Source organism: Lygodium microphyllum, chromosome 30 (genome assembly GCF_053477565.2).
Source record: "Lygodium microphyllum isolate KBCC chromosome 30, Lygodium_microphyllum_v1.1.10, whole genome shotgun sequence".
Taxonomy (NCBI): Eukaryota; Viridiplantae; Streptophyta; class Polypodiopsida; order Schizaeales; family Lygodiaceae; genus Lygodium; species Lygodium microphyllum.
This window is the reverse complement of record NC_141164.1, coordinates 50,294,843-50,310,658: the sequence shown is the minus strand read 5'-3', so window position 1 is coordinate 50,310,658 and position 15,816 is coordinate 50,294,843. Positions and strand designations below refer to the sequence as shown.

Genomic DNA, 15,816 nt, shown 5'->3' with positions numbered 1-15,816 from the left:
AAGGCATATGATAGAATTACTTGGGATTTTGTATTGGAAACTCTTACATGGTGTAGGTTTGGGCCTTGTTTCTACTCTATGGTAAATTTTCTTTTTCTAATTCTTCAATAGTAATTAGCATTAATGAATACATTTCTATACACTTTGATCTAGAGAGATCTATACATCGAGTGTGTCCACTTTTCCCTCTACACTACTCAACCATATCAATTAAAAAATGCATTGTGTTACTATCAAGGGCCTACCCTTACCTAATGGGAGCTTGTTCATGTCCCAAATGTTTGAAAACAATAATATTAATATCTTCAAGGCAGAGGAGGGATGTATCTTAGAGCTTATGTCAATGTAAGAAGAACTTGCAACACTACCTAGTTCAACATTTAATACGAAGGAAAAAATTTCTCATGCTTGAATGAAAGAATGATGGAGAAGGATTCCAATATCTAGGATGCAAGGTCATCAAGAAAGGGCAAGTGTTCAATATTTAGGCTCCCCACCCAATAGGTTTAATGGTGTCAATAACACAAAGGTTTCATTGGCTAATATTCAAGTTTGGGAAAAATATATGAAAGTATGAAAATCTCTCTTTAGGAGTTATACATAGTCACAACCTTAAAATTTTTCATGAAACCCATTATGATGTTTAATGCTATGATTCTCCCCACTTCAAAAAGCTCATGAAAGAAATTAGAATCCTTATTCATATAAGGGCATTGAGTTGGTAGGGAGCAAAGGATGGAAGAGGTGATCCATCTTTGCTATAGAACATATGGCTACAAACTAATGCTTATAGCAAGGGATTCTGCCACAATATAGGAATATATCTATAACAATTTCCAATAAAGGTATTAACAAGTGGATTGATGTTTGGAATAGCTCAAACTCGCTATGGAAGGTGTTAGATTTGTTAAAGAGGGAACATCATCTAATAGAGATTGAACATAACTAGCTAGCACATGTATATGGGAAAAGGGAGCAATGGCCTACATCCAACCTTTTATAAGGAAGCTAGGACTTAAGGATGGGTAAATCATAAGGGAAAAGGTGCTAGTGGACTTAAGAACAAGGAGGACTTTGAGGTCTTTGATAATGGATGCATTCTAAAAGTGCAACAAGATTGGATTGAGAAGCCTATGGATTCTTCAAAGAGCAAACTCAGTATATTATGGAAGGCTACATCATCTTTCACGCTCAACATGTCATTGTGGAGAGTGGCACCACATAAAATGCCTACTAAAGATAAGCTTAACTTTTTGGGGAAGTCTTCATTATGTACCTTTTGCAAGGGAAAGGAAGTGAAAATGAAACATGTTTTTTTGGGACAATTATGAGGTCAAGGGCTATTGGGGAAGCTTATTCAAAGCATTTGACATGATGGAGCTACACTATCAATTTAGTTAGTATCACCAAGAGATATTGGGAATCTCAATGAGGCATCATGGGCGAGCCATTCTCTTTAGAAACATTTGGTATTAGAAATTAATTTTTTTTTTAACTTTGAATCTAGAAAGTTGCAATGCCTAGGTTGATTAATGTTATTATTGCTTTTTTAGGGCTAGTAGGCAAGAAATCCAACCTATATAAGGCCAAGAAACTAGTGATGCAACTAAACACTTCTCTATAAGATTTTTCTATTTTTTAATACTCTAATAATACTTATGATCCACATTTTAAAAAGTATTCATAATAAGCATTTACCCTATACACTACAAAAATTGGACCTATCAAGTTTTATAAAACTTGAAACCATACCTATAAAATGGATCCTGAAATAAGAAAAATGATCATCTCTTGATGTTACACTTGCGAATTAAAATTTTGATGTAAAATATTCAATGTAAAGAAATTGTTATTTATATAAAGATTATCAATTACATTCCAAAAGAAGTAACTAAATTGAGAACCCATATGAATCAACTCTAATACCTTCTCTACAAAATTCAAAGGTTTTACTACATTTGTTCCACCCATTTTAATATTAAACCTCAATTCCTTGTTAACATTGCATAGTAGTGGTATTCATTACAACACAAGCATCTTCATCTCAAACATTTTTGCCACTAAATTGTGTTAAAATTTGAGGCTTTTGATCCCCATACATAAATTTTGAAGATGTTGTCGTGTAACAATTGTGTTGAAAATAGATTGTTCTAAGCTTTTGAGCCTCAAATTCAAATATTTTTTCTCATTAAAAGTTAGTATTCACTTTCACACACAAGTCCTTGTAAAAAAATGTAGGATAATCTTATGTCTAGTAGTTTTACATTCATGAATAGCATTGGACGTTGGCCAACCACCTTGTTGTTAATTCCATCCACAAAAGGTTTATCAATATGCAAATCACATCAATATTGACAAGTTTATCCAACAAGGTTATTAACGTAAATATAAATAATATGCTCAACCCGCCACACATTGTCACATTACTAGCATGCATGCAAGATTCTTGTTTGCATACTAAACACACATATTCTTACTAGCAAAGTAATCACATCCATATCATAAGTGACATATTCAATGTAGAATCCAAAAACTAACCACTTAGCAACTCTATGTCAATAATATAAAGATTATAAAATTTTTTACTTACTGGAATTAAGGGAAGCCACATCTTCAATCGTGCAAAAGTTGATAGTTGAAAAAACATAGAAGAATTCGTACAAGTAAGAGATGCTATTGATGATGCTAAAATATACCCTCCAAGGATTGCCATGTGAATTGTTAGCCCACCTACACAATGTGCAATCACATGCACTGCTTGCTCATATCCATGAAGCTCCTTTATCTTTGCAAATACTGGGAAAAATGAAAGATATTCATGAGAAAAAAAAACAAAATATCACTTTTGGAAATGACAAGGAATCAAACAAATACAATATTTAATTAAATTTTACCATAATGTAATTATGGAATCACAAGAATACACCTCATGTGAGTCACTCTAGTTACAAACATTCTATTTTTATACTCAAAAAAATGATATTTTTAACAAGACCTTAGACTTTTCTAGACATCTTTATTTGTTGTATAATGAGAAGTTTGGTTTGTTACCACTTTTAACAAGTTTTTAACTCATTGATTTAACATAACTTTCCAAGTGAGTTGCACCCAACTAAACATTTACCTCATATTTGGAGTTCAAAATTTTATTAATTTCATGACCTAGTTATTAACTAGATCATTGTCTTATTATTCTCAATATGTTAGTTTTTAAATATCTTAATTTAATGTTTGATGCACTTCTTAGAGACATCTATTAAGAAAACATGTTTGACTTTCAAGGTGCTCAAATTAAGCCTATCAATTTAGACACCAAAGTTCTTATCAAATTTGGTTAAAGTTTAAGCAAATGAGTGAACTATATTTCAAAGACAATAAAGGTTGGTTGGTCACACAATTACATGTGATATGATATCAAATACTTACTCAATTTATGTTAAATCAAATATGGCACATCACCACTTATTTAGTTTGTGTTACACCAATTATAATACATCCACATACCAACTAGTGCTAATATATTTTAAGGCCTTCAAAAGTATAAGAAATTCCAAATACAACATGTCATCCTCACGCACATAGGGTGGGAGATCCAAGAGGATGTCTATAAACTTCTAATGGGATTTTAATAAAGTTAAAATAAATCAAGCTTGATATTGGGTATATCTTTGATTTCTAATAACATTGTCAAAACCCACACTTTATAATACATCACTTTCTAGACAATTTATTGCTCGACAAGTATGTCTTAATATAAGAGATTGCAATCTCTCATTTTAGCTCCAATAAAGTTCACTTGTAGAAGTTCCATGCTGAAGGGTTGAAAATGATTTTCATGACAAGTCATCATTTGTATAAAACTAGAATTAGAATGCTTTTGATTTGCATAGTTTGATGAAATCTTCTAATGTATTAAAGGAATCAAACTAGGTAGTACTACAAGACTATGCAAAATGCAAGTGGTCTCTTACCAAGCATGACTAGTACTAACATCTAAGAAACATGTACAACACTTGATTGGAAGCTCTTCCATCCTACTTTATTGTAGATGCAAGTGTGACACTTTTCTTAAACTTATGATTTCTATGAATTAAAGTTTGCTTTGATGGTGCTTTAACCTATTATGATCTTACCTTATGTTTGCTCAAGTCACCATTATTTTTATGGTTGATTCATATAGATTAGGGATTGTTAGCGTACCTAATATGATCATAACTTGTGCTTGCTCAACCTTCACCATTATTTTCATGGCTGGTTCATATAGATTGGGGATTGTCACCATACCTTGTGTTTGCTCAACATTCATCGTTATCTTCATGGCCAATTTATTTAGAAGATTCAAGTATACCATATTTAGGTAACGTTATATCTATTTTTACTTGCACAATGATGTATTAGCTAGAATGGGATTGTCGCCATCATGTATACATTTGGTCATGCAAATGTATGATTAAAGTCAATTGAATAACCTTTTTTAAAGAAAATTACTTTCTCAAACTTTAAAATATTATTATTTCCCTAAAATTTGCATGATCTTATAATGGATGAGTGGGCCTTTGATCAAAGAATGAAACCTAGCACAAATTGTCTTGACCTTGCTAAAAGCTATGATAAGCGTTATCAATGAAAACTATTCCACAATAGTTGCACCTAGCTCCAACAAGTTTATGCAAGACTTACGGAACCCTTATGACCATAATACTAGTTAAGAACATTTGTTTCTTTGTAAGCTGGTAACAACCCATATTGATACAAGTATTAGAAAGTATTGTGTTGGTGATTACTCGTGTCTAAAAAATATAGTGAGGGATGACCCATACAAAGACGGCATGTATATAAATGAATGGTAATTTTCATTATCTAAAACTAGACCATTCTTTTTTTTTAAATCTCATAAACTAACATGGATTATCTTGGTGAGATCTTATCATCATCATATAAAAATGTGCCATTTTGATCAAATACTATGCTACCTTTAATCATGTCTATATACATACATAGACATCATAGTTCATCCATCACTATATGAAAGCAAATAAATTGTATAGCTGCATTAGATAACCAAAATGCCGTAGCACACTACTGAAACTCCTAAAAATTTTATGGCACACCAATAATTCTATCATTGACATTATCTATTCTAAATATTATTTAAAGCTTTTGAAGGGCGATCCCAAGGATCTCTACCACCGAAGCTCCATTTGTAAGCCCAGACCTAAATGGCTGCTCACAAATTTTTATGCACTTTTCTTTTTTTATATAGAATAAATGAAAAAAAAAAACAGACCTCCCTCTCTCTCTTTCATCTTCTCTCTCTCCCCTAGGTGGTTGCATCCTTAAATAAAAATTTGACCTCTCTCTCTCTCTCTAGGGACACGGCTCCCCCTAAACAGCCCCCTTTCCCCTCCGCGCGCCCCCCCCCCCCTCTACCAGGCATTATCTTCCCCTCTTTCTCTCTCTCTCTCTACCAGTCATACAGTCATTTGAGTGACTCATGCCACAAGCTCAATCATTATAGACTACCAGCTGCTTGGGTCCATAACTTAGGACTGTTTTCTTGCTAAGCAAGCAAACGTCCTGAAAACGATCTATCAGTGATGCAGATCCATGCAAGACTGCAGAAAGGTGCAAAGGGGGCAGTAATCTAGATAGAGGCAGCGATCTCGATGGACTTGGATTCCGCTTTGCTTTCCTGTGCTTTGAGAACTTCTATAGTGAGTACCCCATTCTCCATGTTGCCTTAATCTGGTCCATTTTGGCGCTGTCGGGTAGGCAGGAATCTGCGAACAAACGTTCTCTAAGCTCTCTCCACATGATGCCAATGATCACTCTCCTCAACATCCTCTTTCTTGCGCTTGCTGCTGATCTGCAACACACGTCCATCCTCCACCTAAACCTTAGCGTCCTCTTTCCTCATGCCACGCAGATTGACCTTGAATATGTGAGCTTCGAGGGTCTCTCTCCAATCGCCTTGAGCATTCATCACAAACGTTGCTACATCTCTGATGACATTGGAATCGAAGTTGCCGCGCGGGATGATAGATTCAAAGCCCAAGCTGAAGGGATAGAATAAGGACATGTCGTCACCCTTGCGTAAAAGGGAGAGCACCATGGTGACCACAGAAGAGGGGAAAGCAACACACAAATCGGAGGAGGGAAGAAGAGAATAGCAAGCCTTTCAAGAGCAATCACCCCTCTCTCTCTCTCTCTCTCTCTCTCTCTCTCTCTCTCTCTCTCTCTCTTGCCGGCACACAGCTCCACCTAAACAGCCTATAAGGGGTCCCAACGCTGAAAGAGATAAGTCCACCATAGCTATAGCTTCTCATTCCTTTATGTTTTGTAACCTTTTGTAGTAAAGCTTATCTTCTGCTGGACATGACGAGATACCAATACCAAGATGTTGGTGGTTAACATGCAAGAGGAGGCGCTTTTATCTTTGTGATGAGAGGGAAACAATGGTTGACGCACAGAACGATGTTTCTGTATTTGATAAACTTTCATAGAAGGATATGCTGAAACCATTGGACAGTGGTGGGTGTCGTGCCTGGAACCGACTCATTGTGATACTTTGCCCTGTGAATAAGGCTAAGCATGCAACTTTCATTGCCTTCGCATTCGAGGAGATTAACAAAGCCTTGGATTTCAATGTGCTCTCTAAAATCACGAGAAGCATGTCCTCGACAAAGAGAATTCTTTGCTCATGATCTCAACTTCAATGACACCCATCCAACTTTGGACGAAGATTGACTAATGAAGTCATTCAAAGCTAAAAGAAGAGGTGATGACCATGAACCTTAAGGCAATCATTCAAGCTGGAAGTTTCATGGTGAGCAGTTTGCCCAGAGGTGGGTGTATAGCATGGTTCATGCTGATCAGGGAGCACATGTTGATGCAGCAATGCTCTCTCTCTCTCTCTCTCTCTCTCTCTCTCTCTCTCATAACAATGGGTGCAATGATAACCAGGTGGGTGGATTGGGCGACTTTGCAGGCGCAGTGAGAGTCAGCTGGGTGGATTTGGTGACTTTGCAGGTGGGAGCTCATGAAAGAGAGAGAGAGAGTACCTTGGTGGATCAATCCATGGACAAGGACGAGAACATGCCCCCACCTTCTACGGAGTAACAGATTATTCAACCCAGTGGATTTGGTGACTTTGCAGGTGGGAACGAGAGACAGAGAGAGAGAATACCTTGGTGGATCAACCCATGGATGAGGACGGCAACACACCCCCACCTACCGAGCAACAGATTACTCAACCCAGTCACTCCAAAGGCAAGCAATCAACTTCTTCGGATCTGGAAACACAAGGCTGGACGGAAGCTGACACAATAAGGGAAAAGCGAAGGAGACTTCCGTGCCTACAACACCTTCTAACCTTCTTCATTGCGTTTGATAATCATATAAATTAATGCATTTTCTTGCATTCAACATTATATTACTCTAAGTTGTCAAAGCATTCAAAGTTCAGATTATGTTTCTTATAGGAACCTCCCATGAACCCTCTTTGCCTCATGAAACATGCCTTCGAACCACGGTGCAAAGCACCAGCTGAACACTGGTGCAAAACACTAGGAGAATCTAGGCATGGAGAGCCTAGTAATTGTATTATGGAAATGATAATCTCGTGGATGGATGCTTAAAAAGCAGCAATTCTCATTTGGAAAAAGTCTATTTATCCTTAAAGACTAAAAGAATACTCTTTTCTATTCACCTACTAAGATTCAACTCCAGGTCAAAAGCTCTACTTCATGTGTCCAGATGGGTGCTTGATAATAAGCGATCCTCATTTGAAACAAAGGCACAAAGAGAGAATGTGCACAAGTAAGTATATTTTCTATGACAAGGGCCTAGATGCTCCCATAACTATGACATTGCGCCTTGTATGCCATGGTTGTCCCAATGACACATGCATTTCTCAATGCATTACCAGGATTAACTATATGTCAGATTTCCTGCACGGTGCTATGCACAAAATTTTGGCTCTTTGGCCATCTCTCCACCCTTGCCCAAATATGCTGCATTCATTGTCATGAACCTCATTCTAGGCACTATCTACCAGCTCCTGCTTTATAGTGTTAATTTCATCTGAGGAGCTCAGCTCCTGTCCTTCACATATTGTAGAGAACCCTTTTTCTAATCCCCCAAACTTCCACATCCCACAGGTTGTTTTCGCACTCCTCTAAGTCTCACATGCATTCTGGTCATCGTCAAGCCCCTAGCCCTTCTGAAATTCCCTACAAGACAACTCTCACCTGCCTCCTGCTCTCTTGAGGAAAGCAGGTTTATGTATTCCCCTCAAACCTTTGCCTCAGTGTGAGCAGGGTTTTGTGGAGGATTCCCCCCCTCCTGTGTTTCTCACACAATTTAAGTATTAAAAGCTTGTGTGCACGCATGTGTGTGTGGTGTGTTTGACAGTAATATAGAGTTCTTTTTCTAGAAGTATGTTTGTGAATGAGAGCAGACAGGCATGCACAGAGAGAAAGAGAGAGAGAGAGAACCCCACCTATTACAAAAAAAGAAAAGAGAGAGAGAACCCCAGGATTGTTGTGCAATTACCTGCTGGAAGGTCGAAGCGTGCAATATCATCCAAATTGAAGCTATGGCTACCATTGATGAGTGCATTATCAGGGTGCAACCGCGACTGCACAAGCCAGACCTCATACTGTTGCTTTAAGAGGACTCTCACTAGATCTGTCGGCTGCTTCCTCACAGGGATCCAGAAGTTTTCAGTTGAATACCCATTCAATAGCACTACAACCCCTTTCACAGTAGCACCACCATTTCCAGCCACTTGGCTTTTATTGTGCTGAACGCAGTCATTGATCTCCTCATGGACCCACCATGCCATTGGCACCCATTGAATGCAGCTTATCTTGAAATCATCATCTGCAACAAGGCTCACGTAAAGGTCAAAAGGACATGAGTTAGACTTCCATTATCTACAGTTAAGCCAAAAAGAACTTAAGCAATCATGCCTTTCATGCTGGGTGGTTTGCACACTTCACCAGCTATCTGCATGCAATGAAGAATGATAGAAGCTGGTGTAAAACTACATGCACAGCCCAGCCAGTCTACCAAGTATGTGCTTACTACCCTTCTGTTTTACTAAATACATAGTTTTTAAACCCAAAGAGAGAGAGAAAGGCCATGATCAAAATTACCTGTTCTTATGTTGTGAACTACATGTGGTGGGTAACCCTCATCAGATATTCCTCTATTGATTCCATCTTTGCAAGGGCTTAATTCAGAGGTGGATGCCGTAGGCCTAGGCTTGCTGATCAAGTATGTTCGCATCAGGCTTTCCATTAGCTTTCGCACAAATAGATGCTTCGCCGGACCTCGTATTGTCCAGAGTGACTTCACCACTCCTAGTATGCTTATATGCATGGTCCCATGCATAGCCTTCTTGGCATGGAGCACCTGGTTTTTGTGTGCTGCTACCTGCTGCAAAGTAACCTGCAAAGTTGTGCACTCTTTCCAACTGAAAAAGAAAAGAAAGGATGGCCGCATCTCCTTGTTCCCCTTGAGTACATATCTGATGAAATATAACAGAAATTACCAAGTCAGTGTATTCATGAATGGCAGGCAACTATCTGCTTGTCAAGCAGGGTGAAACCACACATGGTGGGTAAGAGCAGAAAGCCCAGATTGGTTTTTGTGGCATTAATCCTACTATTAAAGTTCCATTTCACATGAATGGGTGACAGTAACCATACTCGCTGTCTACCATACCTTGAACCACTGGCTGATGCTAGCACAAGGTGATATTGCATATACTGTGTATAAGGTGTGCGTGGATTGAGCCAACACAAATCCACCCTTCCATCTACTACATGCAGAGCATGTTGATCCACTGACCTCATAACCATCCTCCCTCCAACTCTCCCTCGTAAAATTTGATGTGGACCGCCGAAGAACTTTGCTTTCGAGGATTCTGGTCTGTCCATGTGCATGACTAGGTCTAGAGTGCATGGCAAGCCATTAATGCTGCCACAAAGTTTTTCTTTAACTATGGCACCTACTGGAAACCTCTGATATCTGACAGAAATATCCCTATATGAACTACTGTACAGAAGGTCAGTTAGCAACGAGGTCGATGATGATAAGGATGATGACACAGAAGATGTCAAGGATGGTGACAATGAAGGTGAGAGAACAGACTTGCCAGCAACTACTGGCATCTGCATTCCATTGAGCAGTCTTTCTGGCAAGGCCTCTTTTACATACAAGAGCTCTTCAGCATCAGGTCCACCAGGAATGAATGAGAGATCCTTGCATCCGCCTGAACTACCGACACTGTATAGATGCGAAGAACTATACTGCAAAGCATCAAGTACAAGGCCCCCTGCAATGTGCTCTGCTAACGTTGCAATCGTGAGAGAAGGGTTTGTTCCAACTGCACAAGGAATGACAGAGGCATCACAAACATAAAGACCTTCATGCACATGTGACGGGCTAGATTCTCTTTTTATGTCCCCTGCCAAAATAGAAGTTTCTCTCTGGTGGAGACCCTTCCCTGAATTGGTACTGCCAATATCCATGCCTATACATGCTGGAGAATAAACTTGCCCCCATGGGTTGACAACTCCATGAATGGCATCTTGTGCGGCCGTACAACCACCCAAGAGATGGACTGAAGTGCTGCGATATCTGGACATGAACAAGATTCCACCCAAGCGTTCAGTAAGCTTTTGGAAAGTCACAATCTTCTTTGCAAGCAGCAGGTCCTCTGGTGGAAAGAACCTTATGCAATCATTCCCTTGGTCTAACAAAATTTGCCCATCCGCAGAGTCGGTTCCCATCACATTTAACACAATTGCTTCACTATCTTCTGTTTTCATCCAATGTTTGATCACCTCCCATACCCCACGCATCAAACTGTAGCCATTGCCCTGCCATTGGTATGAACAAACTCCCATGAACAAAAGTTTGGGATAAGCCCGGGGCAGCACTGCACCCTGCAAAAAAGAATAATGACTCAAAAGTAAGCAGAAAGAAAATAAATTTAAATTTATTTGCAATGTCTATTACACAGTATTTAAATAGGAATTGGGTGTTCATTCAAGGCTTGAACTTAACATTGTAGCTGATCACTGTTTAAGTTCATCTGCGCAATAACAGGTCAGTCAAAGCTTGTGCCTCACCTGTATCGTGAAGCCTTGAGATGAGGTGAATGAACTCGATATAGAGGGACCCGGTCGAGATGGTAGTGGTGTGCCAAGAAACTGACATGGTGCAAGTCCATACGCTTTTGTAGGGGCTTGAGAACCAGATACTAAGGCAACATTATTACCATTTGTGCTAAACCCAAAACCAAGTCTGTCAGAGAGTTGCAACCCCCTCTGCTTTGACCTCAGCAGAATTCCAGTAGTCCCAAGAACACCAGCTGAAATGCTCAACTGATGAGTACTCGTATAAGATGACACATTGTAACCATAAATAGCATGAATTTGACAATATTTTTGTTCATGCACGTAACAATGTTCATGTGACTGGAACACAAATCTTCATGAAGCACAATTTTTAAGAGAAATCAACAAGCACAAATAAAGAAAATTTGTGCCGTAGGATTTAAAACTCATAAGCACACTACATATTTTTACATGGGTAGTCATTTGCCTTTATCGTGTGTACATTTTTTAGGTTCACACAACTTCAATGCTAAATCCCAGACGTTAAACCAAATACAAGCAGAGAAACATAGATCAAAGCAAAAAAGAAGCTAGGGTGATTCACCTGATAAAACCACAAAATCAGCCAATAGATGATCTATTTCATTGATATAGACCCTCCATCTACGCCCTTTAACAGTTGTCTGATCATCATCATTATAACCTTCTGTAGGAAAACAACCGTATGTTTCCACATTGTTCTCTAGAATGAAGCTTACTTCGCACTCAGTTAGCACATCAGCTCCTGCCTAAAGTGAGCATATTTCAAGACAAAACACAAGGCATGTGTTTTATGTGCTGTATTCACATGTTATTACATTTGCCTGAAATGCCCAATTCAGAACTGACATCCTTTGTACCAAGGTCAATTTGTGTTTGTGGTATGCCTTAAATGTAGACTGAGACAATAAGACATTTCCATTGATTGAACTTTTTGCAACAGAAACCCTCCACACAAGTCAAGCTTGCCATGAACGGCAGTTATACTATGGATCAGAAAGACACTACCATTTAAGCATGCAACAACAGGACAAATCGGGCAAGACAGTAAGAGGCACTCCCATTAGATCATTTCCAAAGAACAGACTAGAGATGCCCCCATTACAACATTTCAAACAGAAATCTACCACTCGACAATCAGATGAGACAGCTGTAGGCAGTCCCATTTGCCCATCTACAACAGAGCTCTACAATGACCAACAAAATATGCTCATATGAGAGAGTTCAATGCAACAATACCATGATACAGTTTCCAAAACAGTGCTCTGCCATATGAGAACCATAACAAACAAGGACAATATGAGCACAGGCATTTGTCTGCAGCAGCATGGAAGAGCTAGAAAACACTCACCTGCAATGCAGCAGCAATGTAGGTCTTGTCAGTTGAGTTCTTGGCATCATAAGGACAACCAGTGAGGCAATTCCCACAAGCTTTACAAGCACTGGCATGGGCAGCCATGGTGGAGGGGGCCTGCATGTTGATGCTGAGGTGCAATGGGTCCCTGACACAATCTTCGATTTCTGATGAGATGGCCTCCATGACTCTGGCAGGGGGGTGCTCCAAGGCCAGAGGCTGAGCCCCCAGCATAGCCCTAGCCCTGTTCTCATTGTGCTGCCAAGACTTCTCCCACTGGGCAGGCCACCTCTTGTCAAGCCTTGCCCTCCGGGTCGCACCCACCATCACGCCTGCATTCACCAATGAGCCTCCACCTAGCCCACATGCCACCGCAGCAAGTGAGTCCCCTTGTGCATGCAACTGCCTTACAGCAAAACAATCCAGTGTGATTACTCACAATTAAAGTAAAGCAACTCAATGAGATTACACACAATTTTAAGCAATGCTCGCAAAAAACAGTTCTGACAACAATACAAAAGCCTTCAATTTCCACGGCTTTGAATGGCACCTCAGAAAAAATATATCTAGGATGTGCTGAACCTTCTTCATTTTAAAATCTCTTTACTAGGAATCTAAAGGTCTGTCCTCAAATTCACAATTTACTTCATACTAAACCTCAGTTTTGCATAAATACTACTATTCACAACGATGATGGGAGGACAATCTTGCACGGCTTGAATAAAAAAGTGTATAATATAATTTACTGTTATCATAAAGCAATTACATTAAAATTTCAAGGAAGAAGCAGAAAGCATATGATATTAGATCGAGGGCTTTCTCAACATCTACGTTGAGATGATTATGATATGCTGCTGACACAATGGCATAAGCTTCCCATGTACCGCCAGGCATGCTTTCATTACATTACTTTTTCTCATACAACTCACAATACACAAGCAATATTGTCTATCAGAATACTGGAGGTGAATATTGTTGCTCTGGGGAAGTACAAGGGCATATGAAAGCATGAATAGGCCAAAAGGCCAAGTATCATGAACAGAAATTAGAAGTCCTCGCAATTGAAAGTATCAAATCCAAATATCACAATGAAAATTGAGAAGTTAGAATTGTGATTGGAAGCTAGAGAGTTGCAAACATAGATTGTTAAGTGAGAATCTTGTGTATCCACTTTCAAGTTGCAATTTGCAAAAGAGTAGTCTGAATATCACTTGACTCTAATAATCACAATGAGAAGCTAGAAGATTATGTTTAAAGGTATAGAGGTTACTTTTGGAGTTCAAACCCTAATAATCACAATTAGAAGCTAGAAGATTATGTTTAAAGGTATAGAGGTTACTTGTGGAGTTCAAATTTAATTGTTTGAACAAGATAAACCTTAGCCATCTGCATAAGCTCAACCCGGGCCACATCTGACCTACCTAGCCTACACTGCCCAAATTGATTGTGCTGAGATATAGAAGACATAGAATTCAAAGATTCATTTAAGTGTTCTGTACTGTCAGTTATCAACCTACTTGTGCATCAACACAGTGCTACACTTCAATTCATGCTCTAGCATTAACTGAATTTGTCCCTACCAACAATATCTCTAAAGAACGAGACAAGGTAAGACCTCGAAACACCTGAATTTGACTCAAAACAGTTATCTTTGACCCATAAACTCACACACTCAGATTATTTTCTGACCCAAACTAAACTTTTTGGCAAGACAGCAAGATTAGGACATAGAAGAAGACCTGGTATAAAGCAGAGGGGCTACCAATGCTAAAAGTGGGGGTATGAAGGGAGGTACTGAGGAAGAGCCCAGGGATGCAGGTAGGGAAGCGAGGGGAAGGCCAAGCACGGCCTTTCTCCAGGATGCACACACGTAACCCAGCCTGCGCAAGCCGACAGGCTGCGACTGCACCCCCATACCCAGAGCCAACCACAATGGCATCATAGCACAAAGAGGGGCACTTATTAGGCACATTGAGACCATTCTCCTCCTTGCAGTGATGGTGGTGGCGGAGGTCATTGTCCTTATTGTAGCAGCAGCTATTGTGATGAGCTGCCTCAGAACCTATGAGGGTGCCATCATAACTGAAAGAACTGCACCTAGGAGCACTCTTACTATTATCCTCCTCCTCCTCCTTCAAGGGAATACACTTGGGATCATGTCCAAAATCATCCTTCCCATTCATCTCCTTGTTTTTATCATCCTTCTCCTCTATGACATTGCTGTTGTTACTGAAGGTAAAAGTGACAGCGGCAGTAGCAGCAGTGACAATGCCACGCCTGGAAGCTCCTCTTCCTTTCTTGCCAGAAGCCTTTTGCATGGCGGCGGCGGCTGCTGCTGCTGCTCCTCCTCCTCCTCCTCCTCCTTCTTCTTCAATGCTCCCCAAGCTTGCTTATAAAAGAGAGCTCCCTTATCCCGACTATATGGCGATTCCAGCCCTGAAAGCTCCTCTTCCTCTCTTGTCATCAGCCTTGGCCATCGCGGCTGCTGATTCTGGTTTCTTCTTGTGCTTCTTCTGCTTCTTCTTCAATGCTCCCCTTATGGAGGAGAGCTGCCATGTGACTACAAATTGCTAATCATAACGATGGCTTCAATGAATTATTCATCAGGTGTCGAAACCGAGGCCAGACTCCAGTCGCATGAGACAACCTGTGTGAAAAGATGCAATCGCCACTGCATATTCTGTAACATTCAAAATCCCGCATCTGACAGAAAAGAAACATTCAAACGAAGAGCAGGCTATGTCCATATTCGACGCGAACAGCCAAAAGAACTCCGATCCACGAGTTAAGCGGATTATGCTACGTTATTGTCAATTCCATGAAGCTGATCTCATGGGGGCGTTTTTGAATGGTTTTTTCAAAAAACCACGAACCCCCCAAGGTCACATGGGGCGGTTTCCCAGTTTTCTTGAAAACCTCCTTTCCATTCTGAGAAGCCCCCTCCAAGCGTATCCCACCCTTTGTCATCTTTGGGAAAGCTTCAAGGCCCACCTCTATCTTCCCGAATTTGGAAAAAAGTAACGTGTTTTAATATTCTCTTTGGAGTGGGAGGGTTTTCAAAAACTCCCTACATGTGTCCTCAATTTGTTGTAAACAACTCCCCATAACTTTTCTTTGTAATGCATAGATACTAGGCGCTCCGCGCGTACACTCGCCCCGGCGCGAAGGCGTGATTTTCGCGGCGAGGGCAGGTGCTGTGGGGAGGTTGGGGGCTGCCACGTGGCACCCGCCCCCACCTCCCCTTAACTAATAGTAAAGATTTCCTTGGTCTACAAATTCTCCCAACATTCACAC

At 40.0% G+C, this 15,816-nt stretch overlaps 1 protein-coding gene across 5 annotated transcripts in view; it reads right to left on the bottom strand.

Moving 5' to 3' along the window:
• LOC148009826 (uncharacterized) overlaps positions 1–15,392 on the bottom strand; it is a 32,031-nt gene extending 16,639 nt beyond the window's left edge. The window contains exons 1-8 of one of the 5 annotated variants that reach the window (XM_087672505.1): positions 14,262–15,392; positions 12,520–12,924; positions 11,734–11,917; positions 11,142–11,383; positions 9,730–10,955; positions 9,159–9,532; positions 8,554–8,883; positions 2,591–2,730 (exon numbers count right to left, since the gene is read on the bottom strand). In XM_087672505.1, coding sequence (XP_087528631.1) covers positions 2,591–2,730; positions 8,554–8,883; positions 9,159–9,532; positions 9,730–10,955; positions 11,142–11,383; positions 11,734–11,917; positions 12,520–12,924; positions 14,262–14,840 — 3,480 coding nt within the window. In that variant the 5' untranslated portion in view covers positions 14,841–15,392. Of the gene's footprint in view, positions 1–2,590; positions 2,797–8,553; positions 8,884–9,158; positions 9,533–9,729; positions 10,956–11,141; positions 11,397–11,733; positions 11,918–12,519; positions 12,925–14,261 lie in introns of those variants that run through there. The other 4 variants (XM_087672504.1, XM_087672507.1, XM_087672508.1 and 1 more) reach the window with 4 other exon arrangements.
• Positions 15,393–15,816: the final 424 nt, after the last annotated feature.